At 36.5% G+C, this 17234-nt stretch overlaps 1 protein-coding gene across 2 annotated transcripts in view; it reads left to right on the top strand.

Annotated features, from left to right (window-relative positions):
• Window positions 1–17234, top strand: part of PDE10A (phosphodiesterase 10A) — a 371137-nt gene that overhangs the window by 310993 nt on the left and 42910 nt on the right. For both annotated transcript variants that reach the window (XM_009557723.2, XM_009557722.2), the window contains exons 6-10: window positions 7599–7739; window positions 10017–10172; window positions 12857–12907; window positions 14794–14852; window positions 17133–17184. In XM_009557723.2, the coding sequence (XP_009556018.2) occupies window positions 7599–7739; window positions 10017–10172; window positions 12857–12907; window positions 14794–14852; window positions 17133–17184 (459 nt within the window). The remainder of the gene's footprint in view (window positions 1–7598; window positions 7740–10016; window positions 10173–12856; window positions 12908–14793; window positions 14853–17132; window positions 17185–17234) is intronic.

Below are 17234 nucleotides of genomic sequence, written 5' to 3'. Positions count from 1 at the left end.
TATAAATAGAAGATATGTGTTGCTTTTTTATTTGCCAATAAATAGCGATACTCAGTAGACAGGGAAAGCTGTTGAATTATAGTGTCTGAGTCAATAAATTATCAAACTGAAAGAAATTAGATAAATAACAGTCAAGGTATATTTTAGTGATTTTTTTTTCCTGTATCATTTAATATCCAGGTAAATAGACTTGTGGAATATGGGCATGATGAATTTACTATTGGTACAATACAGAAATGTTTAGAAAAGTAGACAGAGGCTAGTTTTTGTGGTTTACTATCAGAATAGGAGGCTATTTTGCATAAATCCTCAAGGAGTTGTCCTGAATCTGGTTTTGCTCAATATACTCATTAATGCATGAGTGAAGTATATGGGCTTATTAAATTTCCCAATTTCATGTAATATGCAAAGACTGCAGATGTGTTTGTAGGGATGGATTAGAATTCAAAACAATCTTGTGAATCTGAAGAAACTGGGAAGTGGTTCAGTAAAGAATCTCTGTGTTGGACAGATGACTTTGAGATAGATTCTGGGTTTTACAATGAATTTAAAGGTAAACATGAGTCAGCAATATCTTTGCTGTAGCAAAAAAAAAAAAAAAAAAAAGAAATACTGTTGTATGCAGAAGAAATCTGGCCTTCATTTAAAGTGATTTTCCCATTCCTCTGGCCACTGCTAAGGTGTCAGGTGGAATAATCATTCTAGTTTCAGCATTGCACATTTAAGAAAAAAAAGAAGGAGCTGAAGTGAGTCGAGGAGAGAGCAGGGGACAATGGTTGGGAGACAAAAGAACTGTTATTTCATTGTCTAAAGAAAAGAAGGTTGAGGGGTGAAGATGTGCCTGGATAAGGCAGAGAGGAAAGGGATCATCTCTTCTCCATACTTATGGTGTGTAGGGCAAGAAGTAATAGGCTTGAACTGGCATTAAGAAAGTTTCCCCAGCTGTGGCTGTAATGAAGAACTACAGTGTGTTGCTTGTGAAAGCTCACAGATACTCATCCCTGGAGGTGTTTGAGAACCGTCTGGACAAACATCTTTTCAAAACATGCTTAGCTGACCATGCCTTAAAACGGGAGGGATGGAAGAGAGGCATTCTGACTCACTTTTCTGTGTCAATGAACTGGTATAACTCTTGTAGTGTTTTTCAGTTGTGTAAATCAACTGGAAATGAAAACATTACAACTGCCACCATCTACTACATGTTTCTACAGCATATAAGTGCATTGTCTTAATTTCACAAGTATCCAACATTTGTACGTAACTATGTAGTTGAAAAAAAAGGCAATCTCTTATCAAGTACACTTTCAGTTATCAAGAAGAAAATAACAGGCTTTTATAAACAATAGAGGTAGTTGCTCTCTTGTTTTGTTTCTTCTTTTATGCCTGTGTCCTTCATGTAGTAGGATTGCTGCACTTGTGTTTAAGACCAGGACATAATTGTCTATAGCTCTTTAAGATTTTAGCATAGAATCATAGAATAATTTGGTTTGGAAGGGACCTTAAAGATCATCTGGTTTAAACTCCCCTCCCATGGGCAGGGACATCCCACTAGGTCAGGCTGCCCAAGGCCCCATCCAACCCTGGCCTTGAACACCTCCAGGGATGGGGCATCGACAGCTTCCCTGGGCAACCTGTTCCAGTGCCTCACCACTCTCATAGTGAAGAAATTCTTCCTTATGTCTCGTCTAAATCTGTCGCTCTCCAGTTTATACCCGTTGCCCCTAGTCCTATCACTACATGCATTTTCCCTCCCCAGCTTTCTTGTAGGTCCCCTTCAGGTACTGGAAGGTTGTTATAAGATCTCCTCTGAGCCTTCTCTTCTCCAGATTGAACCACCCCAACTCTCTCATGACAGCATGAAATATTGGGCTTCAACTTAGCCAATTTACAATCCGAGGCTTTTGCCTGTGGATACTTTATGAATTAGTTTTGTTTGTTTGGCTTTGTTGGTTATCATTGCTTATTGTAATGAGTTTTATTCCTACAAAAAGACTGGCCTTAGGGCACAGCCTTTATACCTTTTTATCATTAGGCTATGTGATCTTACACGTAGGTTTTTACATCCTTTACCAAGAGTAGAAATATATTGCTGTTACTGAAAGAAAAGGGATTTGAGCAGAAGAAAACATTAAGCACACTTAATATCAACTTGTTTAATTCCGATTTTTCTTAATTTTTTTTCCCAAACATCAAGTCTTAAAAAAAACCTAAGCAATGCTTTAGTAGTAAGGCTTTCAGTTAATGTCAGTTGTATATTAAATGATTTTCCATTAAGCATTTTTAGGGCTAGTTTTATCAGCAAAATTTGTTGTGGAAGAAACTATATCAGGAACCAGTCACCCTTACCACTAAAAGAGTTTATTAATGGAATGCTTGTCATGTGTGTCAACCATCATTCTAATAATTAAACCTTATTATCCAGATCTTGTTTCTGCAAAGACATTCTTGAAATAACAGTTTATAATTGGTATTTGCTTACTTATAAAGAGTATTATAAAAGAAGAAGAAACAACTGAGCAATTTGCGAAATGGCGAGCCATACATGTTAGCAGTCCAAATCTAGCCTTGGCAAACTTTATGTAGCTAGTTAAATGGTTTCTACCCTTTGTGGATTGGGATTTGGTGTTGTGCTGGATTCCCACAGGCTGTACACCACCAGTCACTAGAAAATCAGCATCGATTACACTTGTAGTTGTTCCCCTCATCAGAAGACCTAAAGACTGAGAACACGTAAAAATTGTAGTTACTTTCTCATCACTGTAAGAATATTTGTCAGGAGGTGCCGATTGTAGAGTTATGAGATTTTAGTTGTTTCTTCTCATCTTTTACTGGGATTTTAATCTGATTCCTCTGTCAAATATTAGTTTTTCACTAGAAAAAACAACCGTTGGGCCAAGTTACAACGGTATGACAAGATGAACATCAGTAATTCCTCATGTGCACGCGCTCTTAGCTGTTACAGACAAGGAGGAATGAGGGTTTTTCAGCTACACTAACAGAGGTTCAAGATAAATTACTTTGTAATTTCAACAGACTATGTGCATGGTTCCAAGAATAGAGTGACAAAAGACATGGTATTATGGCTTATTGGATATATGCTGATTTTATTATGTATCTGAAAGCTATGTTTGCTGTATTTAGCTGTGAATTGAGGATGCTGTCATGTTCATATCCCACAAGAACTGATCACAGTGTACATCATCCTGCATGCGGACAGGAAGATTTGATAATGTATGAGTATTTTAAAAGCCATTAGAGATTACAATATGTTGCCTATACTTAAAGTGCCCATGAAATATGAATTCATATGAATATGAAAGGATGAATTCTTTTACATTTGTCTGTGTTCACTAGTGGATGAACATTTGTTACAGTTGACATTTTTCTAGACTCTGTTTTGTTTCAGTTTGGGTTTTTTTTAAGCACCTCTTGCTCTCTGTGGTCAACGATAAGGCCATTAGTGCATTCTAAGCCACATTGTAACATCAGTCAAAGTTAACACGACTTTTTTTTTTTTTGGTTGGAGACTTTATCAAAGTGAGCAAAGAGATTAAACTAGGAGAGAAGGAATAATTTTGAAGATTTTGGCCCTGCTGGAACAACCTGTCATGTCATAGAAAGCAGGAAAGGAAGTACCTTGTGTATTATGAGGTTCCAACAAAGTGAAGGAGGTTTCTGGTGTTAGACTTCATCCTAACTACATTTAAAGAAAGAAGTCCATCCCCATGTGGAACTTGCCAGAAAAAGATTCAAACTAGGGAGTTTTAAGATCCTGTGGGGTGTCTCGTGCCAGAATGCATGAACCTGAGAGCTTCCACAGGATTCACTCTCCAAGCCAGTTAGCTCTTTTGGTACATTATCAAGCCCAGAGTGACCCTCCCATCTAAATTGCCTTCTCCTTCATTGGCAGTAGAGGTATTTAATGCTCTGTCTGCACTAGATTACTTATCTTTTGCCAGGAGAGGGACAGTGACATTGTAGTGTCAGTGAAGAGGTATTCATATTTGTTTCTCATAATGACTTACATTCTCAGTGTGAGTGATTGTAGTGGCAAAAAATACTGTGAGCAGTGCACAGGCATCCTACTGTCTCCTCAACTTTTTTCCTTTTACTGCATTGTGAGTTGTCAGTATAGTATTTGGGAAATTATGGGACTTACATAGTCAATTAAAAAAATATATGAGAGTAAAATTTGAGTTGTGGTTGAAAATCCACTGGTTCCTTATTTTGATTATTAATCACTATTCAGTGTCATTACCAGAAATGTAAACTGTTACTCTGTTCTTGAAGTAAGATATTCAAACCCACTGAAGAAAAGCAAGCGATCTACCCATTTCTTCATTTACTTGTGAAACTGTATACAATATATTTGATGTCTGCATAAGGATATTTCTAATAACACTTTGTGCTGGTGAAGAATGATTTGAATGTCCGTTTGCGAATTAAAAGAATCCTGGAGTGATTCATGGTTAGAAGAGAGTAGGTGAACCCCAGATTTTATTATTACAACAGTACTAATTCAGATTTCAATTGATCGTATATGGAATGTATCAACAGTCATGGAACTTCATTAACAATGTGTATAAAGTCAATGTGAAATGGTAGAAGCTTATGGACTAATTGCAGCTTATACATGGATAGGAGAAAGTTTGCCTTTCTTTCTAACAGTGCAGTATGATCAAGATAAGATTATCAATTATTCTATGGCCTTGGAGATCAAGGATTGGTTTTTGAGGTCTAGAGGGAGATCTGTCCTAGCACAGTCTTACTGTTCTACCTGTCAAAAGAAGGAATAGTGGCAAATTCGGAACCTGCTGGATAGTTTGAAGGGTGTTCTGATGACTGACCCCTTCTGTCGTTTCCCATAAGAAGCAGAATGGGATTGCTTCTCTAAAATTCTTTTTATTACTGGAAGTTAGAAACGGTGCACAAACTTTTTTTCTTTATAGGTGTGCATATTTACAGCAGTACTTCATGGTGGTAGCAACAGACAGGTTTACCAGCCAAAATGATGCTTATACAAGGATATAGGAAAGACCATGCCAGAAAAAGGAGCTTTTGTTAGTAGCACTTAATGTTCTCAACACATCTTTTTGGCTATGAAGATCTAGTGAAGGCCTTTTCTGGAGAAAAATGCATATGTGTGGAAGAAGTGAGTTCTTTGTTTTCTGGTGAAAGTGGCTGTTTGGTTTTAGCTGTTTCTGAGAAAAGTTTGTGTATTGTTTCATATTTAGTTGTGGACATGACTCAAGAGCAGTTTGGAAAAACACATTTTATACACGTAATTTAAATAACACAATTACTTTGCTAAGCATCATACATTGCTATCTTGGCATAAAGAACCTAATATGTCCTAAGAAAAAGTAAGAGGAATGGTGTGAATAAAAGTGCTAATCTTTGGACAGATCAACTCTGGACTTCAGTGTCCTGTTGATTTAATTTAACTCATAATGTAGACTACGTAAAGAGTTTAAACATTGTGTTTAATCTCCTACATTTTGCAATAGCCTGCAGCATGAACCAACTTTTCAGTATTTAACTCATTTTAGTGTTATTGTTCTTACTATGTAGAAATACTTTTTAAAGAGTGTATCTTTTTCTTATACTCATATACAGTAGCAGGTCAAACATTTGTTTATGTATGTATTTCAATATTTCTATGCCCTTTATATCCAAAACTTTCTACTAGCTGCTTTGATTTTTTAAAAAGATATTTTATATCAGAACACTGAAATAAGTTGTGAACTTATTTCTTCAGTTTTCTTGGAATAGTGTACCTTTTTTGAGATCAAAGGTGCTTTTCTTTGTATCTGTTATGTAAAATTTTCTTTTTCAGTTTATTTAAGTGCATGTTATAACATGAACCTGAAGCTTGTAAAGGCAAGTGCCTGTGATACTAATTTAAAAATTATATGTATCTTTTTTGTTTATTTATAAGAAAGTAAGAAAAAATAGGGATTTTTATTCTGGATGCCCTGACCATTGAACTGCTGATTCTTCTTGAACAGGCTTAACTCTTGTTTTGGCTATGAAGTTTGTACTGAAATTGTAATTGGAGCCTCAGCCAAAATAACCATATTAATACAAAATTTTTATTGCAATTTCCATCTATAAAATGAGGATAGCATCACTACCTAACTGGCAGAGGAGTTGTAGTAATGCGTAGTTGGAGATAGTGAGGTACTCAGGTGCTATAGTGGTACTGACTACACAGGTGTAGCAAAGCAATGTAAGAGAAATGCCATTGATTCATAATGCCTAGACTTCACTTAATTTCTTTACTGAATTAGGCCAATAGATTTTTTTCATAGATTTTCTGTTAATTTTTTTTTGCCCTGCAAGGAATTAAGTATGCATATAATGACGTAATATTTAAATGATAACAACTCCAGTGTGAAGCTCCTTGCTTACTGCTAAGCCTGAGCTGAAATCTTGTTTAAACAAACTAAAAGTTCTTTGTACAGACATTCCAGGCAATGCACCATTCTAAGCTGCTGGAATCTGGACTACCTGCACATCTGCTTTTTGTGTACTATTACAGAAACCTTTTGTGAATGATAAATGTAGGAAACAGATTACATGTAATTATCATAACTTTGATACTGTACAATCTTGGACATTTGGTCCTCGTAATAGTAATAGCTCTGCTATGCTGAATACGGTGTGACAGTGATAAATGCTTTAAAATTTTTAGTGTCTTTGGGATTCTGTTAGGAGACATATAAATGGATGGGTGTAGTGAGAAGAATGTAGAAAAAAGGAAACAAGATGAAAGGTTTTGCTGGTAAAAGGAACTGTTCCCGCTGATTGCATTGGAGACAGGGTTTCTTTTGTGGTTTTGTGACTTTGAAATCAGTTGACGCTAACAGGCTGCTTCTTTGCAGATTGTCTAAGGGGAAAGATAAAGGAAATTTTTAAATATACTGTGATGGGGATGTTGTTTTCCAGCTCTCTACTGTCCCATAAAGTTTATTTATCATCCAAACATGAATTAAATTTTAGATTTGAAGAGTATTTGGCGTACAGAAGGGTTTGTAGGTTCTACCTCTATGTGTGTGTTTGATTTTCTCTTTGTAAAATAATATTTGCAATCCCATTCATTTTGGTGGTGTTACTTTGTTTAATATTTTCCTTGTAGAACAATTATCAGATATTTCATGGTGTGAATGTTGTCATACCTGGCTTTCTAACAAATGAGACAGTTTTAGGTAGACAGCAAGTGAAACAAGTGTTTCTTCTAGTACAGGGAACAAATACAGTCACTTGGATTTCAGAAAATACAGTGTTAACAATTATTTTTAAATTACCTTTCTCTGGGATGTGATAAACAAGAAATTTAAAGGTTACATCTGCTTTTTGAGTATTTTCTATTAAAATAAATGAGTGCATCCTAGAAAAGAAATCTTTCTCTTAGACGGTAAAATTTTCTTCTGAGTCTATGTGGTATCTTGTGTATTCAAGGGAAATGCAATCCAACCTTGATATAAGCGATGACTGGTATCAGCAGAAGACTTATCCACTGTCTGAATGGTGACTTTAGAGTGGGATTCTAATTGCATTCTTTTTTTTTTTCTTTTTTTTTTTTTCCTTCTAACTAGAGTCTGTGTATATTTACACCACCAGGAGCTAAAGAAGGACATCCACGGCTCATTCCTGCAGGGCCCATCGCACATGGCACTACAGTATCTGCTTATGTAGCCAGATCCAGAAAAACGTTGTTAGTAGAAAATATTCTGGGGGTAAAAAGCTTTTTCTTTTTAATGAGATAATTACAGCATGTTCTTAGAATGAATATTTTGTTGCTGAAATGTTTATTGAGCTGAATGTATGATGAGAGAATTTACATCTGTCTTTCTACCAAGAAAATAAATTTGAGTTTGGATTAGCTTAATGGAATGATTTCAGAATCTCTCTTTTTTAATTTTCTTTTTTTTTTAAGTTTAAAGATTATTTAGTTAGTTATTTTTTCTGTTTACCCTTTATTTTGGTTGTCAGAAAGGGCATGTAATGGTACTACAGTCACCTGGAGAGAAAAAAAAACAACAGACCTATAAGTCAAAACTCCTGTCCTCTTGGTCTTGAAATACTTAGTGTGCTAATCCCAAACAAGACTTCATCTAGTCAATCAAAGTTTGATTTAATTGCATTGCCAAGCTCACACTGACAATCAGCATTCTGGTTATTAGACAGGATCTTGATCTCTGCATACGCTAATGTAAAGAGAGAATACTTATAAAACCTAAGAATTTATATTATATAAAATATAAGAATACTTATTTAAAAAAAGAACTGCATGAAAGGCACACTAATGTAGCTGGTATCAAAAGGATTCAGAAAATAACTAAGGTAATACTGTGATAATTCTTGGCATTATGTATGTACGTGCTTTAAATTTTTTGAAAAACTTCACTATCTAGTCTCATTTATGCAGTTGTATGAAACTGGTATTTAAACTGTACTTTATGAGAATGCTTTATGATTATCTGGTTGTGAGAACACTAGGCATGTTTAAATTCTCTTCCCTCTTCATTGTTTTCTGTCCTTTTGACTTTTGTCCAGAATACCAATCTTTGTATACCGTGTCCAAAATTGGACATTGCTGTCTCTATTTTTAAAAATATTAAAAAATGTATGACCTCTGTGGGGCAAACCCAGCCTACAAACAAAATACCAAATGCCTAATGTGAGTACACTCAAACAGAACCACAAAAGCAAAAAGCAGAAGTTGCTTTCTATACAGCAACAGTCAGTGCTTTCTGTTCAGCCTGGACTATAAAGATTTCATATGTTGTTAGGTTTTTTCAGTCACATGTAGGGCTTAAATTGTCGCTAGTAGTTTCCAATTAATGTCATATCCTTGTGTACAAGAGTTGTATGTATTGATTTTACATTAATAAAGAACTTAGGAATGGATGGGTAGGTAGTGAGGAGGAATTTTGAACTTTTTGTTAGTTTATAGTATCGATGGGTTATTGACTGAACAGAGAGATTTGTTTTGGTTTGCTGTCATGTGATTTTGGGGAGCATCTCAACAGTGAAAGGGAAGTGCTTGCAGATAGACTTGCGAGCCCTTTTTTGAGGGAGAGCAGAATTAAAACCAGAAAGTAAGAGGCTGTGTTGCAAAATGCTTCCTATTCTCTTTTGTCTGTCATTTGTTCCTAGCTGTTCAAATTGATTGTCATCTTAGTAACTGAGGTAGAGATTCCTTGCTGTTTTCTTTGAAAAAGGAGAGATTTTGATCAGCCTTGAAGGAGTGTCTGTCTTGCCTAAGCAAAGCCTGCAGGGAACATCTGGTACAGTCAAGTACTGGAGGACTGATGTGCAATGAAGTGGGTCTCACACACTTCGTGTTGGCTACTTACTGCCTTACTATTTGTAACATCCAAGTGATATCTCAGGTCTTCATGAGTTTTTCTCCATGGGGAACTAAAGCTGTAAAGCCTCGGACATTCCTTGTGTAGATTAAAAGTTAGGAATTTGGGCCTTTTATAGCAACTGGAAGGATTATTTCAACATTTGTTCCTCCAACTATTGCAACTGGTTTATTTAGCATGCACAAGCAAGGAAAGAAGAAAGATTCTTACTCTCATGCATAACTTCTTGAGAACACATTTTCCTCCTCGGGATTTGGTTGAGGATTGTAACTGTATAAGTAGAAGCCTTAGCCTCAGGTTTTGATGTTTGTTCCTTGCAAGCACTGCTGACTGCTTGGTAATGGTGAAATTTGAGCAGTTCACTTAATGATAACAAACCCAGGACTAATATTACAGCTAACTCTGACTTCACATTAATAAGGTTATCTATGTATGTAAATTAATGCTGGGACTTTTTTAATTGCGTTTTTTTAGTAATGTTTTAATAATGTGTAATAATTATGATGAGATATATGGGTTTCAGTGATTTTTATCATTTTTCTGCAGATTTGATCAGCCAGAAGAGGGAAGAAAACATTAGTATATCTTTCATGTTAGTGTTACGATATTCATGTTTTATCAGATTATGTTTATGTTTTCTAGGATGAGCGATTTCCCAAAGGTACTGGACTGGAATCAGGGACTCGTATCCAATCTGTTCTGTGTTTGCCAATTGTCACTGCAATTGGTGATCTGATTGGGATCCTGGAGCTTTACCGTCACTGGGGCAAGGAAGCCTTTCACCTTAGTCACCAAGAGGTGAGCTGACATCCAGCCTTTTCCCACTTCCCCACAGTGGTCGGCACTTAAGTTCCTCCTCCCCCCGACTTTCTTCTCGCATTCTCCTCGTGTTCTTTACAATTTTCATACTTGATTTTTGTTCTCACTGAATGTTACTTATTGACAAAAACAGACAGTGATTTATATTTCCAGTCACAGGGGGCAAACTACATCTGCAAGTACAGGGACATGTCAAGAATTTTACCCTATGTTCGTTTGTGGAAAAAAGGGTTCAAGAGTTCTTTATTGGTTATAAACTGAATACAGAGTTGTTAGAGGAGTGAATGCAGAGCAGGTGAATGAAATGTAAGTGTAAATCAAACGTCAAAAAATTAAATCAGTTTATGTAAGGAGGAAACTGCCAAGTTATCCTGAGTCTCAATTTTAACTTTTCAGTAAAGATTTATTTTACAGTACAGGAAGATTTTTTGTTTATTTATTTTAGTTGACTCTTTTGGTGTGACTTCTCAAATGATCCCGATGGTAAAACCTAATGTTGCAGTGCTGTAACAACAGTATAGCAAGTCACAATGGTAGGTCTCAGAGGAGGGGAAATGGATGTTATTTTAAAGTAAAACTGAAGCAAAAGAGATTCAGGTTCTTATATCCCCACCTCTCAGGCACCAAGAGTGTATGTCCAGGTGGAATTTACAGAAGTTTTGCACAAAGATCTGCATATCCAGATACTCTCTCCAGAATGCTTTGCAGTGAGAGGGCAGTTGACAGCTGTTGGGTCCTTATGTCTCCTGGTTTATTTCTAGGCTGACAACCATGTGCTGGTTTTGGGTCAGCCTTTTCTTTAGCCTGTGAGTCATCAAGATTTACTCACTATACTTTGTCTCCTGACCTAGATGTTCTTTGAAACTGTGTGATGTAGATGTGTTGGTACCTGGATAAGCTGCTATGCCATTCAAAAAGTTGCCATTTATAACTGACTCCCATTTCCATGACTGTTCTCTACACTGCATGGTTTACTGCAATTATACAGGACCTTTGTAGCTACATTGTCAGTACATGTCCATTTGTCAATCCAAAGTAATGAGTTGTTAGCCAAGTACAAGCAAGTTTAAAAATAGACTAAAAGTCTCAAACGCTGTCACCATATTAAGGGTGTTAAAAGTGCATCTTAATTCTTATGTCTGAACGAGAATCCTTTTGTGTCCCATCTATGCATTAAGATGGCTCTCACATCAAGATGAACGTACCATTCATTTCTCTCTGTACCCTTGTCCAAGCAACGGAACCTGAAGACAGAAATTAGGACAAAATGGAGTGAATTCTAGCCAGGTCTGATAGTGGTATGAGGTGCCGGATGGAGCAGTTTAGCTGTATGGAACAGGAATTATTCTTGTGAAAAGGACAGAAAATGTGCAGACCAGAGAGACTAAAACTAGCCCTCTCAAAGAAGTAAAGAACAGCAATATTTGTTAATTGTATATTCTGTTTATCAGTAACCTAAGTAGCCCAGCATAAACGTGATATCAGTTAGGCACTCAATGTTGCTTCAGCCTCAGTTTCACGCCTGGTATTTTTTCACCAGTAAGTGGAGACCATAGTAGGGGGCTGAATTAGTGTGGTGCTGCCAGTGTCCCTCCTCACAAAACAATGAACAGACATTCATACAAACCCAAATTTTATTGATTCTGCTGCTTACACGGAATGTATTTATTTTTTTTTAAACCATCCTGTTACATTAATCAATCTACAATTCAGATAGATCTCAGACACGGACTTTTCTGTGCAAATATGAAGCTTTAATGTTATATGAAATACCCTCTGTAACTGAAGTCCATGAATGTTCTACTTGGAAAAGACTGACTGCTAGATAAATGTATTTTATTAGTAGTTTAAAAATATTCTAAGGTCACTTTCTGAGTGTTCTAAAGCATTCTTTTCATTTTTATGTGTCAGAAAAACTTTGGATGCCATTAGCAGCTATTATAAAATGTGGGCTGTGTGTTCTTCTAAAAAAAAAAAAAGTACTTTAGTAGGGTGTGCAGCAAAAGACCTCTTGTATTTCTGTCATCTGTGTTTCTATAAAGCTCCTGTGTTTCAAGGACAGGAGATTATGCATGGTAGCTCATCTTCGTTAACTGCAGTTTACATGACATTTGCTCAAAATGTTGCCTGGAAACTGTCATACTTAAAACACTGGTCTTGAACTGAGGGATTAGGACTGGTTCTTCTGCCACCAAAATGATAGTGAAAGAGAGAGTGCCTGTTTACAGCGTGAAATGGCTGTGGCTGAATAGATACAACCCTGGAAAGATGCTGTGGGATATTTTATTTCTATGGCAGATGCCTTTCAACAACATATATAATGTAATTTTTAAAGCCCTGGGCTCATGGAATGTTTCTTTTGATGTTGTATTTCTGAGCTGATGTGTTCGCAATGCTGCTTCCGAAGAGCTTTGGTAGGCATTTTTTTTATACCAAAAAATAAGGGTGGTTCTCTTATGATTGAATGTACCTTACTAAAATTGAAACACTCCCAAGTATATTGAGACTTTCACAAAATAACTGTGTTCCCACAAATTGTCACTACCTGCCTGTCTAAAACAGCTCGGTCAATTTACTTAGGTGATAGATAGAAAAAATGAGCATGTAACTGATGTGCAGTTTTCAAGGTTTCTTCAGAATTAGTTTCTTTTCTTTTGTTTCAGGTTGCAACAGCAAATCTTGCATGGGCTTCAGTAGCAATACATCAAGTACAAGTAAGTGTGAGTGTTTGGGGTTTTTTATTTTTTCATTTTGTAACCCTTCTACAGAACATGATTGGTAGGAACATGGATTATGATCAAATTTAGATGGAGGTCACTACTGTTAATAAAACATTCATTCAGACCCCTTCCCTGAACCTAGGAAAACTATGCTAACGTTTTTTATATTGATTGAGCTAATTTTCCTCACTTGCAACTGTGTATCAAATAACAAACAGTATTTTAGTAAAGGAAAAAGAAACTTTAATAAAGTAGATAAATAATTGTTAAAGCAGAATTATAACAACTTTGCAATTTTTATTTTTTTTTTCTTTTAAGAAGGCAGCTGTAGGCCAACTGGTTAGGGTTTTTTTTCCTGCTGTGGAGTTCAGTTTGAAATTACTAGGTGTTGCTGGCTAAGCCTACTTCAAGCCATCCTTGCTAGCTGCTTCATGGTCCCGTAACTGCTCCCATTATGGATGCTGCACCTAATGAAGGCCCACACGGTGCAAGCTGCTTGAGCAAACCCTAGCAACTTTGATAATGTGTTTTGTTACTTCAGCTAATAGAAGACAGAAACGCTGAAACTAAACATACTCTATCAACTTACAGAAGATGCTAAAATAGACTTTTCTGTCAACACAAAGGAGGAAGTTTGTGCAATTCTTTTTTTTCAAGGTGTTTTTCATGCACTTGGCAGAAGACTCACACAAAGCTTCCTGCTTTTCTTTTCTGTATCTCTAATATTTGTCACCTTGGTGCTAGAAGACTGTGTTTGAGATGGTCATTTACCCTGGCACATGGCAGAATTAGCTGGTGTAGGCTGTTGTAGAATAGCAATTACATGTGGTTGTACCTTCACTTTGTAGCAAAGGCTACCACTTCAGCTAAGAAGTCTTTCACACCTAGAAAACCAGAACATGGAAAGTTTAGTTTACGCCTGTCTACTGGTAATTTTAATTTCTCTCCCTTCTGCTAAGCAGAAGGCTTCACCTTCTTAAGTTTTTGCATGAGAAGAACGAAAGAGATCTGATGTTGGGCCTTAACTACCATACTCACAGCTGGTCTTTAGGAAGTAGCGTATATCAAGAAGCTGTACCTAATTACTTAGTCATGCAAGAGCAAGGCTTGTTGATGTAGTTTGTCGTATTTTGTGTATTTGTGTGTGCATTGCACAGATCACAGATGCAACTAGTTCTGAGTGATATTTTATTTTATAAAATGTAGAAGCAGTAGAGGCTTGTTTTTTTTATCTCACTTCTTGCTTTAGTACTACACAGGTGTACAATTGCACTTTAGATACAGAGTATGCAATTAGGTGAAGTAAAAATACAGTTACAAGCTTTGATTCATCTTGCACTTTGCTTCTAAAATGTATGCATACTATTTTTTATGTTCATATTCATGCTGATTTCTCCCAAAGTGAACCATTCATCATCTGCTACTTAGCTTGACTAAACCTGCCTGATGTCAGTCTTCAGTTGTGTCTGCATGCTACTTTGCAACCTGTAAAAAAGTGGCAAAAATATACTAAGGAAAAAAGCAGACAAAATATTCAACATCCTCAGAAGGACTGAGGATCTGGATAGGGAGGTGTCCTTGATTCCACAAACACTTTCAGTGGCAGCCTTTGAGGCAGCATGAACAAATGTAACAACCAACATCTTTCACAGTGTCTTAAGAAAGATGTTAATTGCGCTTGGCAGTTTTGACTCAGCCGCTAGATAGCTAAGATTGAAGCCCAGCACACAAATCCAGTTTTTAATTTTATACAGTGCTGCAGCGTATGTGTATACTAGTAGTGGTGGGGTTTTTTTTCATACAAATTGAATGGGTAGACTGTGTTCCCTCTGACTTCAGTGTTCTTGTGGAGCAAATGATAATGTAATCTGTGTTTCCAGGTGTGCCGGGGCCTTGCCAAGCAGACTGAACTAAATGACTTCTTGCTTGATGTATCAAAGTGAGTTTGATTTGCACTATAATCTCATCAGTTTATTCTGTTGAGCTTTTCTAATATGGCTGTTCCTGTCTATCTGTGTTTTACACTGTAGCTAACAAGCAGGTGCAAAGGCATAGTGCAGAGGATGGGCAAAATCCATGGACAAAATTCAGCACAGGGACAAGAAACAATGATGTGGGTGGCAGTTGTGTATATCTGTTAAACTTTTTCTTTGGTGGTGGTGCAGAAGAAAATGTGACCTCTGACTATGCCTCACAGACTTTGTTTACTCTTATGTTCTTTTGTATTGGTTTCTTCCCTCTCTTATGTTTACTCTTATGTTCTTTTGTATTGGTTTCTTCCCTCTCTTCCGTTATGGTTAAACCTGTCCACCTTTTGAGAAATAACAAATGGGCTTGCGATCTCTCTTCATGGCCAAGTTTAGAAGGTTTGAATGTCTAAGTGTATCACAAAGGATTGATGATTTTGTCAAAAGATGAGATGTCTAGCATTTTTGCTGTTACAAACACTTCTGTGGGTCTTGAAGAACAATTCTCAAACATGAGATTAGAGGATGTCCAAGATTCCTATGCCATTCCTCAGGAATGCAGGCAGCCCAGTCCATTGGGCTGGAATGGGGAGTGATACACCTCAGAGGGTCTACCCTTTGCAAGGAGGGCAAGCTGGTTGCATCCAAATGTTTTTCCTAATTGTTTTTTTTCCTTGGGGAAAGCATTTTTTTTAACTTCAGTGTAGGTTCAGAGCATGTCTCCTGAACAACACTTATCATTCCTTTGCCAGAGCTGCCCTCTTACTGCAGTGTCTTGCACAATTATGTTCCTTCCAGAGTGCTTTCATGTTGCTAACATCTGTACTGGACTAGTTTACCGGAGAACTCTATATTAATCTACACAAATTTATAGGCTGGCAATTTACTCTTGGTGCATAGTACTGAGATTGTTTTAAAGAACTTCGTAATTGCTTTACAGTTTTAAGATAAAAATTAGAATAGATACTGCAAATACTTAGTATGTATTTCTGCAAGAAAATACCTCTTGTACAATATTATCAATTGTTAGAATTGTTTAGTTTTAAAAGAAAAGAAACCCCATGTTTTGAGCCACAAAACTGGAATATAATTTAATAACAACTTTATGAACTTCATATAGGTAAAGACTTGAACTAGCGAGAAACTAAATAACTTGCTCTTAGAAATGGCCTGTACCTTTTCTTGCATGGGAAGAGGGTTTCCTACTCAGCGAGGAAATTGTTAGCATGCAGTGTCACTGGGACATGTTCTGTAACATTTTAGAAAGGGCATAGTATGCAGTGCTCCACCTCTTCAAGTCCCTGACAATGTGAGGTTGATGTATTATATATTTCTTTTCAACTAGACCCAAACAGAATCAAGCTGTGTATATGTTCAAGGCCATGGGGCAATCAATGTCTTTGTCTGCTGGGAACATTGTAATCCGAGAGATATTAAGACTTGGCATGTGGACGATTTAGGCTTCTTTTACTAATATATTTGACCTTTATCTTTCAATGTTCTTAACTGTCTTCAGACAGTTACCACTTTGCTATGAAACTGAGGTACTTTTTTTCTTTTAAGTCACAAGACCAGTCTTTTTCTACAACTTCAATGTGCTACACCTGGGTTGATAGAGAAGACTCATTAAGAGTTTTATATATCATTATCTTTTAAGTGGAGTTCAGGATTGGATAATATGACCTGAATTTATCTACAATACATAGTTTTTATTAGTTCTGAGTACATAGTCCTCTATGTATCAACCTAATAAGGTACTATCTACCTGCTTTCAAAATATATATCAGCAATGGAAGAAGTTATTATTTTTTAATCTTCTGGATTGCTTTTTTCCCCCCTTTTTTTCTTCTCCTTTTAAAATTTTCAGTGTGTAAAGGGTGGCAAAGCATTTTGATACATTCTTGGTGTTGCTCAGCAGAAGCCTATTCAATCCATGGTAGGCAACATTTGGTAGACTTTTTCTACAAATCAAATTGTACATATTATGGACAATATTCTACAATTGTGTTATTGTAGAATAATGGCTTGAAGGAACAGAACTGGGGCCGTTTCTCAATTCGCTTGTGCTATAGCAAGCCAGTCAGTGATTTTCAAGGTGCAGAAGTTTGTCATCACGTATTTGGACTCCACTGTTAAGCGATTGTGGAACAAGAGCCCCTGACAGCCATTTGATTGTGGAACAAGAGCCCCTGACAGCCATTTGACAGTGTTTGACTAAATGCCAATATTTACTGACTTCTTTTTCTCTGCAGAACGTATTTTGATAATATAGTGGCAATAGATTCTCTACTTGAACATATAATGGTAAGTTGTCTTTTTCACTGCTCAGTTTATTGGTCTTAGTTATTAAAGTC

This window comes from Cuculus canorus, chromosome 3 (assembly GCF_017976375.1).
Source record: "Cuculus canorus isolate bCucCan1 chromosome 3, bCucCan1.pri, whole genome shotgun sequence".
NCBI classification, from domain to species: domain Eukaryota; kingdom Metazoa; phylum Chordata; class Aves; order Cuculiformes; family Cuculidae; genus Cuculus; species Cuculus canorus.
The sequence above is the reverse complement of the archived record's forward strand: the minus strand, read 5'-3'. Positions and strand labels throughout refer to the sequence as shown.